At 42.4% G+C, this 19230-nt stretch overlaps 2 protein-coding genes across 3 annotated transcripts in view; one reads left to right on the forward strand and one right to left on the reverse strand.

Moving 5' to 3' along the window:
- The window catches only part of Kiaa0586 (KIAA0586 ortholog), a 103323-nt gene extending 97656 nt beyond the window's left edge, over nt 1-5667 (reverse strand). The window contains exons 1-4 of the mRNA XM_055595315.1: nt 5303-5667; nt 3598-3671; nt 2162-2222; nt 965-1034 (exon numbers count right to left, since the gene is read on the reverse strand). Coding sequence (XP_055451290.1) covers nt 965-1034; nt 2162-2222; nt 3598-3671; nt 5303-5504 — 407 coding nt within the window. The 5' untranslated portion in view covers nt 5505-5667. The remainder of the gene's footprint in view (nt 1-964; nt 1035-2161; nt 2223-3597; nt 3672-5302) is intronic.
- A 676-nt stretch (nt 5668-6343) lies between these two features.
- Nucleotides 6344-19226, forward strand: Timm9 (translocase of inner mitochondrial membrane 9). Of its 2 annotated transcripts, XM_055595490.1 has the most exons (6): nt 6344-6805; nt 10129-10218; nt 15358-15467; nt 15968-16032; nt 16952-17047; nt 18707-19226. In XM_055595490.1, the coding sequence occupies exons 4-6, from the start codon at nt 15994-15996 to the stop codon at nt 18839-18841; spliced, it is 270 nt and encodes an 89-aa protein (XP_055451465.1). In that variant the 5' UTR covers nt 6344-6805; nt 10129-10218; nt 15358-15467; nt 15968-15993; the 3' UTR covers nt 18842-19226. The 2 variants fall into 2 exon arrangements, with proteins under 2 accessions (XP_055451465.1, XP_055451464.1); XM_055595489.1 differs by lacking the exon at nt 15358-15467 and having other exon boundaries at nt 6489-6805.
- The last annotated feature ends 4 nt before the right edge of the window (nt 19227-19230 follow it).

The raw sequence follows: 19230 nt of genomic DNA on the forward strand, positions 1-19230 counted from the left end.
TGCCTCTTCACAACTAAGACAGTAACTGTCCGCACACCTCCAACGAACCAAGTCACTTTGGCTTCTCCATCTGCTGACCTTCTCAGACCCAAGTCAGTCAAGTTCCCTCAATTATTTCATCACAGTTGCATGACAACTGCCACAGATGGAACCGGGGAGGTGGGAATCTTATGTAAGGTCATCTATCCTCATTGCTCAATTGTATGTCATGACTGAAGTCTGGAGGTAACGGATTTACTTGACCAAAGCCAAAAATGTAGTGAGGGACAGTTAGGAGTCCAGTTCCCGGAGGTTTTCCCACGACCCGTCAGCTTTCTCAGATGAGCCTGCTCCTGCACCTCACAAACTCCGTTCTCGGGGCCCTACTTTACAATAGATAGCTATTACCTCTGCCAAACAACAACTGTGTGGAGTCACAAAGCTCTTCTTGTTGAAGATACAGAAAACACTGGGCCCACAACTCATTTCAAGCTTTTCTCCATGAGCTCTCAACCTTTCACCCCATTCACTACTTTCTTCTTCGGATGCAATACAGCTGTTGCCTTTCAACAACCCTGTCTTATACCACTGTGGATCTCCCCCTTATTAGCTTACATGCCTGTACGGTGCGGTAATCCACTGAATGCAATGCTCCTTACCGCGCCAGCTCTAGTCACCCACGCCTGCGTCTATGTACATTTTTAGGTACGCTGGGCTTCTGCAACGATTAGAGTGAGCAAGAGAGCACAGCAGAGGGCAGAGTAAGCATCATATTAGAACTGGCTATTACTAAGCTACCTTCACACTCCTCGACTGTGCATGCTGGCAACATCTCAGCCCTTGAAGTTGCTATGGTTAGTTTTAAAACATTGCTGTGTTCTTCTCGACCAATGCTGTGCATTGACCTTTTAACATATGCTAAAAGCACAGTTTCCTTCTAACTTAAGGTAGCATATCACTACAAGTATCTGTAAATGAAACTTACTTTTGCTTTAAAACAGTTCTCAGAGCATCTTTCTGTCCCATGGCATACTGAGAAATAAAGATGTCATTTGCTGAAAAATCAAAACACAAAAATATATTTCAGATTCTGCAGAAGAAAAAAGCCAAGATTGAGGGCTAGGAATGCAGTTCAGTAGCAGAACACTTGCTTAGTATGCATGAGGTCCTAGATTTGATCCCTGGCACTGTTTTAAAGAGAAAGAAAGAATGAATGAGTTTGACTGCAATTTGCAGCTCCCATCTAGCACTCGGGATGCAGAGGCATGACGCTCCCTACAGGCTTGAGGCTCTCCTGCTTTACCATAGCAAGTTCTAGTTCAGCCAGGGCCACAGTGCAAAAGCGCTCTCAAAAACTAAACAAAACAATAAAATAAATATCCCATGCCAAGCCTTTGTAATTAGCTTATAATAGCAAAAGAGGCTTGTCCTGTGCAAATCCTTCTAGATTTTAGATTCTATTAGTAACCTAATTTGAAAAGAAAAAAAGTAAAACAAAAATATTAGGAGTTCAAGATATAGACAGTAGTAGATTTACCTCACATGCATAGTAAGGCCCTGGATTTGATGCCTGGAACAAAATAAAGAAACACTACTAAGCTATTGAATAAATAAGCTAATTCTTGGCTGGAAAGATGGCTCAGCAGTGAAGAGTACTGGCTGCTCTTACAATTCCCAGCACCCATATGATGACGCACAACCCTTTATAACTTCAGTTCCAGGTGATCTGACCCCTCTTCTGGCCTTCATGGGCATGTATGAATGCTCTGTAAAGACATACAGGCAGGAAAAACATCCATTCACACAAAATAAATAAATTTAATTTTTTAAAAAATCCAATTCTATCCTTACAGAGAAAATACTACAATCTGGATAAGCTTAAACACATTATGTAGACGCAAACAGCCAGGCACAAAGGTTAAACACTAGATGATGCCACGTACCTAAGGTACCTGAGGTGGTCAAATTCACAGAGGCAAGAAGGAAGAGTTAAGGGGCACAGAGCTCAGTGGGGAGATGAAAGAGTTCTGGAGATGAATGGCAGTGACAGGAGCACAATGTCAACACTTGATGCCATTGAACTGTCATCAAGGTCAATGTCACAGAACTGTGCATTCAAAACTAAAACAAAAATGTTCTTTGTATTTTAATTCAGCTTTAAAAGTCAACCATATTAATTTACCATTTTGTGTGTTGTTCTCTTCTGTTTTATCCAAAGGTATCCTCGGGACTTTAGAAAGCTCCTTTGGGCATAAAAGAAAAGAGTAAGACTGAATAAGCTTTACAAATATCACTGATGAGGTAATATGTACAGCTATTTGGCTACTATGAACTAGGAAGGTGGGTCTGCATATTTTATTTATTTCATTCCCAACACTACACATTTCATAGGTACTTGAAAGCCACTCAAGGATTTCTTAATGAATGAGCAATAAGATATTAGAATAGCGAATGAGAAAAAAAACATATAGGCAAATGGAGGTGGAACCAGAGTCTGATTCAGATCCACTTCGAACATCTCAGCTCCTTCAGATTAAGGTGATTAAGGTAAGTCAGATGGACGGAGATACCATGGCCAGGCAACACTGCAAACTAACCCCAGCTTTTGTCGTCACTGAGCTCACGTGTTGTCCTACAAAGCTGTGCTATGCAAGTCACATCTACTGTTCAAGGGCTTTCTGCTCCCGTGGGATCCTAGAACTCACCTCTAGGATTCCACGCTGAGACACTAGAACTCTCAGTGCACTGTATCAATACCATGCTGCTCTTCACCTTCCTTTTTTTTTCTGATAAATCTTAAGGGAAGAAAAAAAATAGGGCTGGGGAGGGAGCTCAGGAGTTGACACACCCTTCTCACAAGCACAAGGATCCCCTGAACCAAAGTCAATGATGGCAGCCTGCCTGTAACTCCAGCCCTGGGAGGCTGAGACAGGAGCGCCATGGAGGCAGGTGGTCGGTAGACTAGCCGTGGCAGGGAGCTCTGGTACTGAGACACTCTGACTGAATGAAATAAGGCGGCAGGACAACGGAGGACGTTTCCTGACAGCAACCTCGACCATGGCTGTACACATACCCCTTACACACGCGTACGCGCGCACACACACACACACACACACACACCTTCACCACGTACACATATGAAAATTAAAAAAAAAAAAAACTTAAAAAGTAAAGATGATGACGGGTATTAATTTTCTCAACACCAATAAGACTAACTATACAACAGATGCATTTAACATCCCATGCTCTTCAAGTCACAGTCTACAAAACATTTCTTGAGCTGGTAAGATGGCTCAACAGATGGAGGTATGGAGGCATTTGCTGCCAAGCCTGATGACTCCAATCTGATTGCTGGAATCCACATGACAGGAGAAAATAAACTCCTCAAAGTTGTCCTGTGACCTCCACACACAAAAATGGCCTGTTCATGCCTACACATACGCTTACACGTACACAAAATAAAAAGTGTGATAAAAATAAAATGAACTGAAAAAAACCCAAAACATTTCCCTTCCTATGAGATACCTAAATAAAACAAAATACGTTGTTAACAAAACCTAACTTTAAAAATCTTGGTAGTGCTGAAGTTTTAATTTGATTTGGAATTCTTTTACTTACACTTTTACTGGACACAGGGAAATTTTCTGACAGAGGCTGGTGATATTTTCTAGCAGAAGTTAAATTCAATGAATCTAAAAAAACAAAGAAGTCAAGTCAGTGCTGTTTTTTCGTCTTTCCTAGAGACTGAACCCAAGGCCTATCATGATAAGCTCTAGAACTGAACCACAGGTCCAGTCTGAGTGGCTTTTAAATAAAAACCTGAGCCTTGGCAACTATTCGGCCATGATACAAGAACTGAGAACCTCTGTATTAATTTAAAAATATAAATTAAAAAATATGAAGACACTTCCCTTGAAAAGAAACTGAGGAAATATATTTAAACATATTCCAATGAAAGACTTTACAGCTGATTATTTAGCAAAACAAGGATGAGTCAAAGCAATTAAGCAGGTGAGCTCTAAAATGTTTTAAGAGCAGAGGAGGTATTGAACATCTTTAATTGGAGTGCTCAAAGGCAGAGAAGGTGAATTTCTCTATGTCTGAGACTATTGTGGTCTACAGAGTAAGTTTAACGCCAACCAGAGCTATACAGTGAAACTCTCAATAAAATAAAACGGGGTGTTTGAAAAAGATTTTTTTCAAGGGCTGGAGAGAAAGCAAAGCAAGCAAAAGGCTTGCTGCTTTTACAGAGGCCTGGAGTTTGGTGCCTCCAACAGGCAGCTTACATATATAAGGCTAGCTCTAGGCCTCCACGAGCACCTGAACTCATGTCCACACAGCGACACACTATTGTAACTAGCATTTTTTAACATTCTAAGAGGTATTTATGCAAAGTGGGAAAAATTGGATTCACTAGAACAAACCTTGTATATAGCCAGGCATGGTAGTACATGCCTTTAATCCTAGAATTCTGGTGGCAGATTTGTGAGTTCAAGGCCAACCTGATTTACGGAGTGAGTTCCAAACCAGCCAGGACTTTACAGGAAAACCTTGTCTCAAAAATAAACAAAAAAACACCACATAGATATAAAAGCCTGATTTAACAGAAGGCCTGCTATAGCATATCTTCAAAAAGCAACAAGCAAGCCAGCCAGGCACAGTAGTGCATGCCTGTAATCCCAGTACTTGGAGAGGCAGGCGCAGGCAGATCTCTGTGAGTTTGAGGCCAGCCTGTTCTGCAAAGCAAGTCCAGGATAGCCAAGGTTACACAGACAAGCACTGTCTCAAAAAACAAAAAGAAGGAAAAAACGAGTAGCAAGCATGCTGTCTTGCACACATATTCCTTAATATCCTTAAAACAATCAGTACAGTTTCACAGCTCTAAAAAGAACATGTGAATTGCAAATACAGAAGCCACAGAAGACTGAAGCCAGGCATTTCTCCTATGCCAGACTGGACAGCACTATCCGAAAAGACAGGTAAAGCACTTGGTAAGTACTAAGCAAATTATACAAGCCCACTGTATCTACCACGGATGTGAACAAGAACAAGATGCAAAGTCCACACCAAAACCAAGTACAGCAGGAAAAAGTCACATTTCAGTCATTGTACATGCTGTAAACCGGTTATTTTCCTGGTGGAACCAAGTTGCTTTTCAAGCATCTGTACAAACCAGACTTGTATCTTACATTTGAGAATGTAAACACTGACTCCTCCTCTAAATTTGGGGGCATGCACAACCCAAACTAGAGATGAACGTAAAGCCTAATGATATACCAAAACAAAAACTTGGTGGAAAACTGCAACATTTGGAATCACATACCATATGACGTTCCATTTGAGCTCGTCCTCATTCCAACTGCAAGGCTTTTATTTGCAGACAAGGCTGGAGGCACAAGGGGCAGCTCATCTTCCACCACAGCCAATCTATCCCCTCCTTGGTTTGGAGAAAGAACCTCTCGAAGTTTCCTCGCTGGCATCTTAACCCCTTTTCCCCTTTCCGGGCTAAACTCAAAGTTTTTCATACGGTTAGTCACAAAACAAGTCCTGCGATTCTTAACAGAGGCAGTCTCTTCTGAGTTCACAGACTTTAGGACACAGTTTCAACCGGGTAGCAGGAAAAGAAGCAAGGATGGAAGTGAATTTGGTAAGAAATGCCCGAATTCCAAAAAATGATGATGAAGCAGCCATTAACTTTAAAAAAAAAAAAAAAAAAAGTCTAATAGACAAAATATTCACAAAGCTGTAAATTTCAATCTTGACATTTAATCCAGGACAAATTTCGACTGTAACATCTTATTTACTATTAATCCCACTGAGTCTGTTCACGTACCGAGGCAATAAATCTGAAAGGAATTATGCCCAGGGCAAGGGAGAAGCCACGGAAACCGTACTAACAATGCACTCCCCCAAAACCCTGGGCTGCCCCCGAGAACCCCAACAGACGTGGAGGCGTGGCTGAGGTTTGTCGCGAAGACCCAGCCGGGCAGGTAAACGCTAAAACCCTGGTCTTTAAAATATCACCCTCAGAAGAGCTCAAGAGCCTTCTTCCCAAGAGTCCAGACGTAATTCCGAACACTCCGATTTAGGCTTCAGCGTCCCCACGGAGGGCGGCAGCCACGCCGTCCCGTCCGTAACATGACAACAGCTTCGGTCGTTCGCGGGTCTACACCCTCCGCTCCCGAAAGCCCGCCCCGGAGGCTCAGCACGCGTGCGCGCCAAGAGCCAACGCTCCGACCGGAAAGGGAGCGCCCTGGCGCACCCTGGTGCTCTTACATTGCCGTCCGGGCGGAAACACTCTCCTAACGTAAAAAAACACCTTTAAAGAAGTGTGGCCTTATTCTTATTTTAAAGGCAGCATGGCTCATTTATTTTGGATACGATAGGAGGTCCTCCTCGAGGACCGAAGCGCTCTCGATCAGCCCATCGGCACTTCTCGAGGGTTATTTACACTGCAGTCGCTGCAGACCGTTAGAGACCTAGGGGTCAAGTATATTAGACTTCTTAGAAATGGCAACAGATTCGGTTGCTGTGGGACAGAAAGTGGACAATGCAGAGCACGGTCTAACAGATAATCGTAAGAGTTAATTCTCTGGTGGCTTTAGAATTCACTGAGGTTACTTGCTTTTCGTCCGGCGCTGACCCACGGTGTAACGAATCTGCGTCCAGGGATCAACAGCTCCGCTTGACATCGCTGCCCCCACGTGTTCTCCTCTGCACAGCGGCGCGGCGCCCTCTCTGTTACCGACCCTCCGGAGCTCAGACTCTACCCGCGCCGCAGCTCTTCAGCCCGGCACCGGCGTCTGATGCGAGAGCCAGTGGCTAAGTAGGCTTGCTCTCCTCTGCTCTCATAATCCCGGGTCCGCGGGCGGTGGGGGTGTCGGGCTCCACTCGGGAAAGGTAGCCGGCAGGTACCCCGGGGGGAGCCGCCGCGTGCACGCGGGTGCTGGGGCTGCGCAACCGGCAGCGCGGCGCCGCGGGAGGCCAGGCCGCCCCCCCGGAGGCCTTGTCATCCGCAGGGTAGGAATCGGAGGCCCTGAGACACTGCCTCCTCCGGGACTAGGGGATCGGGCTCGCCCCGGGATCTGCAACGTATCCATCCACTCGGTGACCTTGAGCTGTCAGACAGGAGCCCCTTTACTGAAAACCTCGGTCCTTAACCCTGTTTAGAACACAAGGGCCCGCACCCTTCATAATGGAGGGTTCATATATGCTGTCATATTGGAGGACGCATTGCTGAGAGCTTTTTGCCAGAGGCTTTTAAAATAGATTAAGTAAAGTAAAACAATGTAAGATATAAACGTAACAACTTTTTATCTCTCATATTTCAACTATGTACGTTCCTACCAGCCTAGGGTAAAAAGGCACCTTAAAAAGCCTCACCTTCGGAAACCCTGTTATTTTGTTGTTGCTGCTGCTTGATTCGTTTTGTGATTAAACATTATATCTGTTACAGTTTCTCTTGTGTTGTCCCTTAGGTTTATCTGTTGGCTTTCGATTTGTTGTATAAGTGTATTAAAAGACAGGAATGACTGTGCCAAGAGACCTTAGAGATGAATTAACTTCCATAATTTCTATGTAAAACTTAGATATGAAAAACTGACGTTTCCCCTCTAATTTCAAAACGCTGAGCTGCTATAGTTACAGCAATCAGTAAAGTGACTTGAATAGTTTGTAATGGAATGTCAAGCCTGGGGCTGCATCTCAAGAAGTCTTGTTCTTATCTATCCTCCAGTATTTCAAGGCTCTTGCTTTGAGGCCAGACTTTGAATCAGGAAAACTAATGACTTCTTTTTCAAAAGCTTTTAGCTCTGATTAACACTAAGTTAAGAGTTGTCTGATGATACTGGGTGTGATGGCAGCCTACTTTAATCCCAACTCTATGGACAGAGACAGGCTGATCTACAAAGTGAGTTCCAGGACAGAACAACAACAACAAAAAAAAAGTTGTCTGTTAATCTCACAACCTAACTAAACTTCCTGCAAATAATCTAAGGGTCTAAATAATCTATGTGGAAGATAATAAAATAATAAAATTCTATTTAGATATTTGAACTCTCAAAATAGACACTCACTGAAAGCCTTTGAACAAAAAATAGCTCAGGGGATTATTATTATTCTTATTAACATTTTTTTAACTATATTTCTCTCAGCAGTCACCCTCCTCCTCTCTTCCCCCTAATCCCCTTGCAGTATACACTGTTTCACTGAAACATTTGAAAGTCATGAACTTTAGCCCTAATTGTTTCAGCTTGTGCCTTAAGGACATTACACAGTCTTTAAAGATTATCACACCTAAAATGACGTTTAGATTTTCCTAATTATCTAAAAAAAAAAAAAAATGCCTTTATTAGAATAGGGGCCTGCTGCCTTCTGCCTTTAAAAGACCAGGTCCCACAGCCAGAAGTGATCTGTCTCAGTCTCTATCTCCCTTCCTTCCCTCCTCTGCTGAAAGTCTAGAAATGCCTCTCCCAAGTGCTGGGACTCAAGGTATGAGCCACCACACCTGGCAGGGCCCATTTTCTTAATGAACCTTATTCCTGAAGGGAATTGTGTATCGGCTCTCTTTTTAGGGACTGACTGCTCCCCCACCCCCCCAACAAAAGAAGAAAATACTGATTGGGCATATAGTTGCGGTTTACACATTGTGCTTAATTTCCATGACTCTTACATCTCAATCTGCATCAGTTATCCACTCTTTATAGCTTTTTTTTCATGCTATAAAGACATGTGAGTGTTTGTATGTGTGTGTCACATGATTGCTTAGTACCTGAAGGCCAGAGGAGAGTATAGGGCCTTTGGAACTGGCACTGCTGGTCGGGAGTTCTGTGGGAACTGGAAACCGAACCTGTTGCTTTTGTTTGTTTGCTTTGTATTTTTAAGGCAGGGTTTCTGTGCAGCCCTGGCTGTGCTGGTACTCATTCTGTAGACCAGGAATGACCTCAGGTATCAGCCAGCCTCTGCCTCCCTCATGCTAAAGTCCTGAGTACTTTAGTGCCAAAGACTCAAGGTGTGCACCACCATGACTGGCTTGTTAATTACTTTTCAGTATTATATTTCTGGGAATTGTGAGATGAAGAAACAAACTTCAGGGTGCTTGGTCACTCGTTTGATCTTCTCCCCCCAAAAAATGGATTTTCTTCTGAAAAGGAAATTAATTTAGGAAGAAACAAGGTGCATTAGAGAAGAGATTACAAGCCAGGTGGTCCATACCTCTACTCCTAGCATTTATGAATATCTCAAGCTCAAGTCCAGCCTGGGCTTCATAGGACACATGAGGCTGTGTCTCCAAATGCATAGCACAATTTATAGACATACTTAATAAATGTGAAGATATAGTCAAGAAATCAAAAGAGCTTATAGTACTTTTGGCTATTTGGAAACTATTGTTATATAGGCAATATTCAAAATAGTAGCTTATTGGACATATCGTACATATGTTAAAATGTAATGGGGAAATCCTGGATTTTAAAGTCTAAATGCCTCAAGTAGTCCTAAATTGTTCTAGTCAATCTGAAAATATTCATGTAAATTGTTGTTTGAACTGTTCATCTTAATTAGTTATTAGAAGAATCACAAGAAACATTTAAGGTATAGCATGACATTGTTTCCTTTTAAAAATATGCTAATGAACTATTAACTGTAGACTATGTAATTTAACTTAGTGAAAAGGCAAAGGGGCCTGCAGGCATAACATGGTGATGGAACATTTGCCTAGTGTTCCAGGTACTCCGCTTTGACTCGTATGCCTGCAAGGGAAAAGCTGATTTATCCTGTCATTCAGTTTGCTAATAAAAAGGAAGAGCCTTCAAAATAAATTAGCTACAGGGTGTGTGGTGTATACCTTTGAGCCCAGCATCACACAGTGGAAGGAAAGAACCAGCTCCCACACTTGTCCTGCTTACGTACACACTAAGATAAATATATCACAGTATTTCTTAAATCCATGTAGCAGCTGAGCAGGTACAGATGCTTGCTGCACTACAGAAGCAGAGGCAAGTATGTCTCTCAGTACAGGGCCAGCCTATTCTACACAGAGACTTTATCTCAGAAAACAAAACCAAACAAAAATTATCTAATCAATAGAAATAAGGTTTAACCAAAAAGAAGGGCTTTCAGCAGTCTGATTATAATGCATTCAATTTTCAGGAAAGAAATCCAGCCTCATTGAAGACATTCAAGCAGAAGGCGGGACAGTTCCTTTTCCAGAGCAGAAAGGAAACTCATGTATCAGAAAAGGTTTGCGCTGATAAAGTCTACCTGTACTCTTACTTTCTCTGCTTCTCTGACATGTTGGCTAGCCCTGTTCTGACCTAAGTGAAGGCTGTCCATTCTCTCCAGATTCCACAGGGATAACCGGAAAGTAACCCTGTTTGAATGTTTGCCTCTGTGATAACAAGCCGTTTGACATGATCTCTGGAAATCAGGGTCAAATAAAAGAATAACCTGAGCTGGAGCGATGGCTCCACACTTTAGGGCACTTGCTGCACTTCCAAAGTTCAGTGCCCAGCACCCATGGTAGGCAACTCACAGGGGCCTGTAACTCCAGCTTCAGGGGATTCCACACCCTCTTCCAGCCTCTGGAGCGACCTGCACTCACGTGCGTATATACACACACAGACACACACAAAGGAGGAGATTGTTAAAGGCATATTAAGAGACATTAGCAAAATCACTGGACTCACTTGCTAGCTTTTAGATCACTTTTCCCTGGCAGAACTACCTTGACAGGCCATAGGGGAAGAGCACACATTCAGTCCTGATGCACCCTAATGAGCTGGGATGGATGAAGAAAGGAGGGAGACAGGATAGGACTGGGAGGGAAGAAAGGATGTAAAATAAATGAGAAAAAATTTAAAAATAATAAATAAGTATAAGAAAAAAATCACTTAGCTGGGTATGGTGGAACACACCTATAATCCTGGAATTTGGGGAGTATGGCTGGGAGGATCAGGAGTTCAAAGTCATCCTTGGCTATAGAACAAGTTGGAGGCTAGCCTGGGGTACATGTGATTGTCACCAGTAGTAGATATACACCAGCACCGTGAGAAAGTTGGGACATCCCGGTATACCAATCCCTGACACAGAACACTTGAAGATTCCCTGTATCTTGCTACTCACCTCTTGCTGAAAAAGTAAAGAATTTTAACATGAAGAAACACAAGGCCAGAAGTAGGGAAAAGAACCAGATCTTGGCATTAGTTATCATGTGTCTAAGGACCTATAAGTAAGGAAATCAGATGTGTCCTTTTCAGTGTGAACTGTAGATAGTCTGGTTTGCTGTTTCTTGAGTAATGAGTGTTACAGTTGGCAGGGTGTTGTTAAAGCAGGCCTGTTCATCCTCACATGTTAAAGTCCCGTCAAACAGTAGCTTCGTTTGCTACTTAATTCTCTATCCAAGTTATATTGCCACATGTATGCAAATGCCCTTAGCAGCCAGAAGAGGGTGCCAGATCCTCTGGAGCTGGAGTTGCAGGTGCTTGTGAGCTGCCTGGTGGCACGGGTGCTAGGAACTTGTAGTTGTCTGGAAGAGCAGCAAGCACTTGTGAGCATTTCTCCAGCCTTCTCATTCTGAGATGATTACAGGCTCATACAGAGTGGTGATATAGAGATCACTTGTGCTTCACTTCACCTGGCTTTGCACAAGAATAACATCTTACATAGCTAGAGTATGGTGTCTCGCCCAGGATACAGATTCTGATGTAGCATCAAGACACATTTCCACTTCATAGGTTTCTGTTCTTGCCCTCAAAAAACAATACCACTCCTCTTCAACCCCTTCCTTCTATAGCCAGTAGCAAGCACTGCTGTGTTCACATGCATGTCATCTTTCATTCCAAAAATATTTCAGCCAGGCATGTTGGTGCGCCTTTAATCCCTGAACTCTGGAGTCAGAAGTGGGAGGATCTCTGAGATTGAGGCCAGGCTGCTCTATGTAGTGAGTTGTGATCTGGTCAGCATTACATGGTCAGAGAAAAGGAAAAAGAACATTTCATAAACAGAGTCACACAGTATATAATCTTTTGGAATTTATTTTTTTCACTCCATTGATTGTTGATTACTAGCTATGTGATTTTTTAAAACCAAGTAAATTGATTCCTCCCAGTTTAGTCTCCATTTCGTCCTTTTGATTAGCATCATCTTCCCTGTATAAGAAACCTTCCTGAGATTATAATAAGAATTGGAGTGTGTTTATCAGTTTGAAGGAAATTTACATTGCAATCGTGCCTCTTTTTCTGATAGTTCCTTTTAGTTAAAAATTTTTGTTTTCATATATTCTAATAGTTTCCCATTCCCCCAGGTCCTCTTCACCTCCTAACCTATCCAATTTCATGCTCTTTTTCTATTTCAAAAAAAAAAAGAAAGAAAGAAAGAAACAACCTCCACAAAAACAAAAATCAAAGAGACAAAAGATAAATAAACAAAAGATGCTAAAACCAAGCAAAATTAAGCAAAAAGCCCTCAAAAATAGCATTGAGTTAATTTTTTGTTTGCCAACTACTTCCTCTTCATTGGAGAGGATGGAGGTTGACTGTTATTTTTCCTTAATGGTTTTCAAGATATGTTGTACACATTTTGACATGCTGATTGCTAAGTCTTCCCGGAAGGGGCTCACAGCACTTATATTTAATTCCACTGCATGTGTGTGTGGTCATTGCTAGTAAATAGAAGTGTAGTTTGGCTTTTTAATATCAGCTAAGACTGTGCTGGGCTCCCGGGTTGGTTTCCAGTTCTGTGTAGATTGTTTGGAGTTTCTGTGTCATCTTAGACTGGGACAGATCTGGGCTCTCCTGTTTCAGTCTGTGTATATTATATCTCCCTTTCTTCCTTCATTATACCTAGTAATGTTCTCACCGTACATTGTAGCAGACATCTCTCTTTGTCTACAGCCTTTTTGGAACAAAGTCTCATGAAACTCACCCAGGTTGCCTTGAACTTATTCTGTAGCCTAGGCCAATCCTCCACCTCCCTAAGGCTGGGATTACTCCTCACACAGTGAGCTGCTTCCTTACAGTCTTAATAGCAACTACTGTCTTTTAGTAGGAATGTGGGTTGAATTTTATCAAAAAGTTTTTAGCATAATCTCCAGCACTCGGGAAACCAAGGCAGGAGGAACGTGAGTTTAAAGCAGATGCAAGCTACACTGTGAGCCCTTGTCTCAAGGGAAAACAAATATCTCAAGAAAAAAAAAAATACCTTTTGGGTAAGTAATTTACCTTAATGTGGATTTCATTGAGTTAATGCTGTTCAAGGTTCAGTCATCTGCTTGAATATGTTGGTTTATGTCTATGGCCAGATTAGAAGACCTATTCATGACTATTTCCCTAGCTGAGTGAAGCTAAAGTATCTCATTACCACTCCCTGTGTGGCCTCTCCTACTACCACAAGAGGCGTGCTTGTCATGGGGAGAAAGGCAGTAAAGAAAACCCTGAATCTCAGCCAGGCCTTCTTTGATAGTACCCCAAAGGAGAGGAAGACCAGTACCTTGGTACTGCCCATTGGGATAGAACCTAGTCTTGTAAGATTTCTACTAACATATTAGAAGATCTTGTTCCTGCCCAATGGGAATAAAATCCCCTGTTCTCTATCAGCCTTCTCTTGACACCACTCTAGTCCAAGTGTCAGAGTAGCTCACTGCAGCCTCTAGCAAACACCTAATGATATTGTTTGCTAGTACAGTGGTTTATATATAAAATAATGTCTGTCTTTTGTGATCCTTTGTGGGCGTTTTGTTAGACTATACTTTCAGAGCAGTCTGATTTCTTATCGATCCCCTGTGGAGGTTGCCAGCAGCTTCAGTTTTAAGTCTCTAAGGCAAAACAGAAAGCACATAGAACTCATCCCTGTGTTTCTTAGATCCCAAGGCCACAAGCCAGTCTGCTGCTTTCTCGCTACCTCTGTTTTCTTATATTTCCTTTGTGTGTGCTTTCTAGCTATACATGGAGAACGGATTGTTGATTATTAGTATTTAATATTGATTTATCTTTTAAAAAGTGGTTATTCCCAAACCAGCTATATACCCAAATTACCACACAGAGACTAGAATATTTCATTAACCTTGAGCAAAATATGGGGCAGTTATTACTCTGTCCTAAACCTCCAAGCTTGCATAGCTCCCTCCCATTCAGATTTCCCACATTATACATATCTTAGGTCCAGATCATTTCTCCTGATGTTTCCAGGTCCTGTCCTCTCAGATCTCTCCTCCCACTCTCCGTCTTTCTCCTCCCTTCCAGAACAGGATGTCCCACTCTATTCTCCCTTGCTCGGCATTGGCTGGTTGTTTTTATTGGCAATACAGAGAACAAATGGTCGCATGTTTACACAAACTTGAGACAGGTGATGCTTAGAATAAGCATCGTAATGCAGTATCCAGGCTGAAACCACGCAGTGGGGTAGAGAAATCAGCATTTGAATGAACAAGGGTAAATCGTGTACATTCCACAAGAACATTCTACCAACAACGGATAAAGAAAAAGCACATCTGTACTGTGTTCCTAGAGAACATTGCATCATGTTTGTAGAGACCTGTTTCTCTAACTGGTCAGGGCCCTTTGCAGTACCCATGAACTTGCAGTACTGTCTTTCCTGGCACACTAACTGTTAAGGCATTCTCTGAAGTAAACACAATTATGTTTTTCATTATCATTTCTTCAGAGAATACCGAGCTGTAACATGTAGAATGAGACCAGCATAGCAAGTGCAGAAGATCTAATGCTGTCCCTTATGGATGACTTTTTTTAAATGTCAGTAGTCATCACTAACATAAAAGGAAGGAAAAATCCGGTGTGTGTGGTACATGGTTGTGAGTGGGATTATGGTGTTTTACATGATTTAATCAAAATGAGAATACTGGAAGTGAAGAACTGGTTCGGGGTTTAAGAGCTCTTGCAGAAGACCGAAGTTCAATTCCCAGCACTCGGATGGCACCTTACAACTGTCTGTAATGGTCCTATTTAGTTTCAATTCCATATAAGAATGCATAATCCTCTAACTTTGAAAACTCTAAACTTTTATGGGCCAGTGTTGATTTGATCATACGTAGGATTTGTTAAGACTAAGTGGTATTTGTCAGCAGTTGATAGGGCTTTTGTATTATGTAAATTAGTAACACAGGTTAGAGTTAAGTTGACACTAATAGGACAGTTAGGAAAGTTTAGGAAGAATTTAAGAATTTTCTTGGTTTTCCTTAAATCCCTACTATGACAGTAGGACACTGGCTTAGTATTAGAGATTTAATTAAGGCTCAGCCTTTGAGTCCTGTAGCTAGCATTAAGAAATAAATTGGTGTCTTTTCTTCTTCTTCTTTTTCTTCCTACCTCCTTCCCTTCCTCTTCCCTTTCTCCCTTCTTGTCTTTTCTTTTCTTTTCGACACAGGGTTTCTCTGTGTAGCCTTGGCTGTCCTGGAACTCACTCTGTAGACCCAGGCTGGCCTTGAAGTCACAGTGATTAGTCTACCTCCACCTCCCTGAGTGATGGGGTTAAAGGTGAGTGGCCACTCCTGCCAGGCAAATAAATTGTTGTCAGTATGGTGGCACATGCCTTTGACGCCAGCACTCAGGAGGCAGAACTCTTTGAGTTTGAGGACAGCCTGTTCTATAGCGTGAGTTCCAGGACAGCCAAGAATACACAGAAAAACCCTGTCTCAAATGCTCCTCCCACCCCCCAACTTCTACCCCCGCAAGGATGGAAGGAAGGAAAAGGGAGAGGAGAGAAGAAGGAAAGGAGAGGAAAAAACTGTTGTCAAGAGTGGTGGCACACACCTTTAATCCCAGCACTTGGGAGGCAGAGGCAGGTAGAGCTCTGTAAGTTCAAGATCAGCCCGGTCTGTATAGTGAGTTGCAGGATAGCCAAGGCTACACAGAGAAACCCTGTCGGGGGGGGGGGGGGGGGTCTGTTGTCATTAAAATTGGTGAGATTATAGCTTAAAAATACATCTATAAATTGACAAGTTTTATTTTGTTTTGTTTTTTAACTTTGAAATAAGGTGACTAAGAAACATACTGAAAGAACATGGCTGCACAAATACCAGAATCTGACCAGATAAAACAGGTAAGATACTATCATTAAGGGAAAAGGATCTCGGTCAGTTGTAGTGGTGCATGCCTTTAATCCCACCACTCAGAAGGTAGAGGTCAGCCGATCTCTCTGAGCTCAAGGCCAGCCCTGTCCACATAGTGAGTTCCAAGACAGCCAGGGCTGTGTACAGACACTGGGGCAGTAGGGGTGGGTTGGGAAATATTGGATGACAATAACTATAGCTGTGTCAGTCAGCGATCCCATAGTTTAAATGTTTATTATTTCACTTCCAAAAACAGGTAATATCTGCTTGTGGTGCCTGTCTGAGAGCCCAGGCAGGCCAGGCGGTAGCAGTGCTCTTCTTTAATCCCAGCACTTAAGAAGCAGAGGCAGGCAGATATCTGTGAGTTCAAGGCCAGCCTGGTCTACAAAGGGAGTTCCAGGACAGCCAGGGCTACACAGAAACGCCGTTGGAAAAAAAGAAAGAAAGGAAAACCCACACTGAAAGATTATACTAGCTTGAGCTACATGGTTGTGGGTAGAGTTATTATGAGTTAAAAAACAAAGAATATATGAATGTAGCTTTTATGTCCAAAACCACACTTAAAAACATTAAAATGTATGATAGGTGAGAAAGCATTTTCTGTTTTGCTTTTGAGTCCAAATTATGTTCTGTTGCTCAGATTCCAACCCTTTAGACTCAAGTGATCCTCCACCTCAGGGGATCAGACATCACCCTATTGTAGCTGGTGTAAAAACTCGGTATTAGAGCAGCAGTTGAGAAAGGTGCAACCACAGAGTTAGAGCACATGTTGTACTACTCAGGTCAGCAGAAGAATCCAAAGGCAGGAGGGGAAGACAAGGGTGTGCCAGAATAGACTGTCTCCGTATCAGAAAGTTTCAGAGCATCTCTACTGTAAAGCCCGGGTTTTAAAGCACTTCTTATTTATAGTTTAAGGAGTTCCTGGGAACCTACAATAAACTTACAGAAACCTGCTTTTTGGACTGTGTTAAAGACTTCACAACAAGAGAGGTGAAACCTGAAGAGGTATGAAAGTGTTACTCACTAAAAATTCCCCAAGCTTGTCATAAATCATAGACTCCATCTAAGCATTTCATTTGCTCCTACTGACGGAGCTGCCGTTTCCATGCCATGGCTTAGAGGAACCAAAGCGGTCAGGAACCCTTGGCACCAACATTAATGGTGCCACATTGAATTTGACAGTCACACTGCATCAAGGCAGACCATTTTCTAGATCAAGCGTGGAGCGGCTGCGTTCTTTATTTTTGTCAAGACAGCAGCACTCCAGAAGCTTGGAGGAGCTTCTGTCTGGCCCTGAGGAGAAAAGCACCGCGCGAGTGCGGCAGCACACAGTGCACACGTAGACGTCAACCCAGCGCTGACTGGCACCTCAGCTCGAGTGTGTTTGGCCGTGTTTATATATGTGCTCAGGGTGACGACCGTTCCCAGTTTGGGCCAGGATCTCATTTGTTAGGTGATTGAACGTAAAAAGTTTAGAAGAGATACCAAATATGACACTCATTTCTTTAAAGGAATATGTTTTAGCTATTCCTTGCCGATTTCATACTTGTGTACAATGGACTTTGATCATGTGATACTCTTGTTTTTTAAAACCATACTGTATCTAAAGCAATACAATTTACGTATTTAACAACACTACGGTTAATGTTTTGATATAATTTAATCTGAAAAAATTAAGGTTGCAGACCCCTCCCCCTAACAGCTTTTCAGAGTGGAGGAGACATGCTCGGGGAGCACTCATGTTGAGTTCCCACTGCATGGGTGGCTGATGGGACTGGAAAGCATACCCAGCTTTCAGCTCCTGCCTCAGAGGACTAACATGTGAGATTCCTTCCCAATGCAAAGTGGTTCTTGCTATGTGAACACCCAGAAACTTGTACTCACAGATCCACCCTGAGAAAAAATAAAAATTCTGACAGGTTAAAACTAGAAGAAAATAGCTTTATGATCCTTTTTCATGACTGAGCTGTGTCCTACAGTTCACAACTTTCTTTAGCACCTAATGTTCACCTTCTCTTGGTGTCCTGTATGAATTTTGGGCATTACGCACATTGTACTTATTTCCTTATATACACATACACGTTACAGGCTAGGATCTGCATGTGAGAGAGGACCTGGAAGATGCTTTCCATCTGAGCTTGGGTCACCTCAGTTGATATTAAAAAGAAAAGAGTGGAAGCTGAGTGAGGTTAAGCATGCTTGGAAACTCAGCATTTGAGAGGCTAAATCAGAAGATTTTTTTGATATCCCACACCTGACCTGGCTGCACAACAAGACTTTGCTCAAGAGAAAAGTAAAGGTTGTGCCTTAAGAATGTGCAGAAGCAAGTTTCTCATTAAAAAGGAACAAACCTTCTACTGGGTATATATCAGTCTAAATAAGGAGCTAGCTAGGGTTGAGGGCCTCGAAGTTATAGAATATCTAGTCCAACCTCGTTATGAAGGCAGAGCTCACCAGTGCTCCTGATACCTATAGACTAGTAGAGATATCATAAACTTTAATTGTTGTCAGCGGATGAAAGCTTAAAGCTGTGGTTATTGAAAACCAAGGATAGCACTTAATTGTAGAGCTACCCCAAAAAGCAAAGTTCCCACTGTTGGCTCCTGCAGGGTACAAGATGTTTATTTTTCTCTTACATGTTGGATATCCCCCTTGTATTTCTAGGTTACCTGTTCAGAACATTGCTTACAGAAATATTTAAAAATGACACAGAGAATATCCATGAGATTCCAGGAATATCATATTCAGCAGAACGAAGCCCTGGCAGCCAAAGCAGGGCTCCTGGGCCAGCCACGGTAGACAGGCCCTGAGGCATGGACTTGCACTGAAAGATTGCCAGCAGCTGTTGCACTGGAGATGAGGATTCGTCTGGTAGAATCCCCTGACACACAGCAGGACGCGTGGTACATCATCTGTCAGGACTGCCTGACCAGTGGAAACCACCGGAGAAAGATCACTGCTCACCAGAAGGAATCAAAGCAGAAGGCCTTACTACTGTGCAGTAAAATGGTAAGATGCAACACTGTCGAGGCCTTAAGATTCAGCTGCTGGTCACCTTGATTACAGAAATAAACCACTGTTCCTTTCTTTGTGACTGTTAATTTTAAAAGCAAAATGTGTCCAATCATGTATGAGATAGAAAAAATTTATTACTAAAAGTAAAAATAAATGAGAATATCACTGAGCAG

This window comes from Psammomys obesus, unplaced genomic scaffold, assembly GCF_907164565.1.
Source record: "Psammomys obesus unplaced genomic scaffold, mPsaObe1.curated_primary_1811, whole genome shotgun sequence".
Classification (NCBI taxonomy): domain Eukaryota; kingdom Metazoa; phylum Chordata; class Mammalia; order Rodentia; family Muridae; genus Psammomys; species Psammomys obesus.

Coding starts and splice junctions, on each gene's coding strand:
- Timm9 (XM_055595490.1), top strand. CDS start 15,994: ATGGCTGCACAAATACCAGAATCTGACCAGATAAAACAG. Junction 16,033..16,951: donor AATCTGACCAGATAAAACAG/GTAAGATACTAT, acceptor TCTTATTTATAG/TTTAAGGAGTTCCTGGGAAC. Junction 17,048..18,706: donor GAGAGGTGAAACCTGAAGAG/GTATGAAAGTGT, acceptor TTGTATTTCTAG/GTTACCTGTTCAGAACATTG.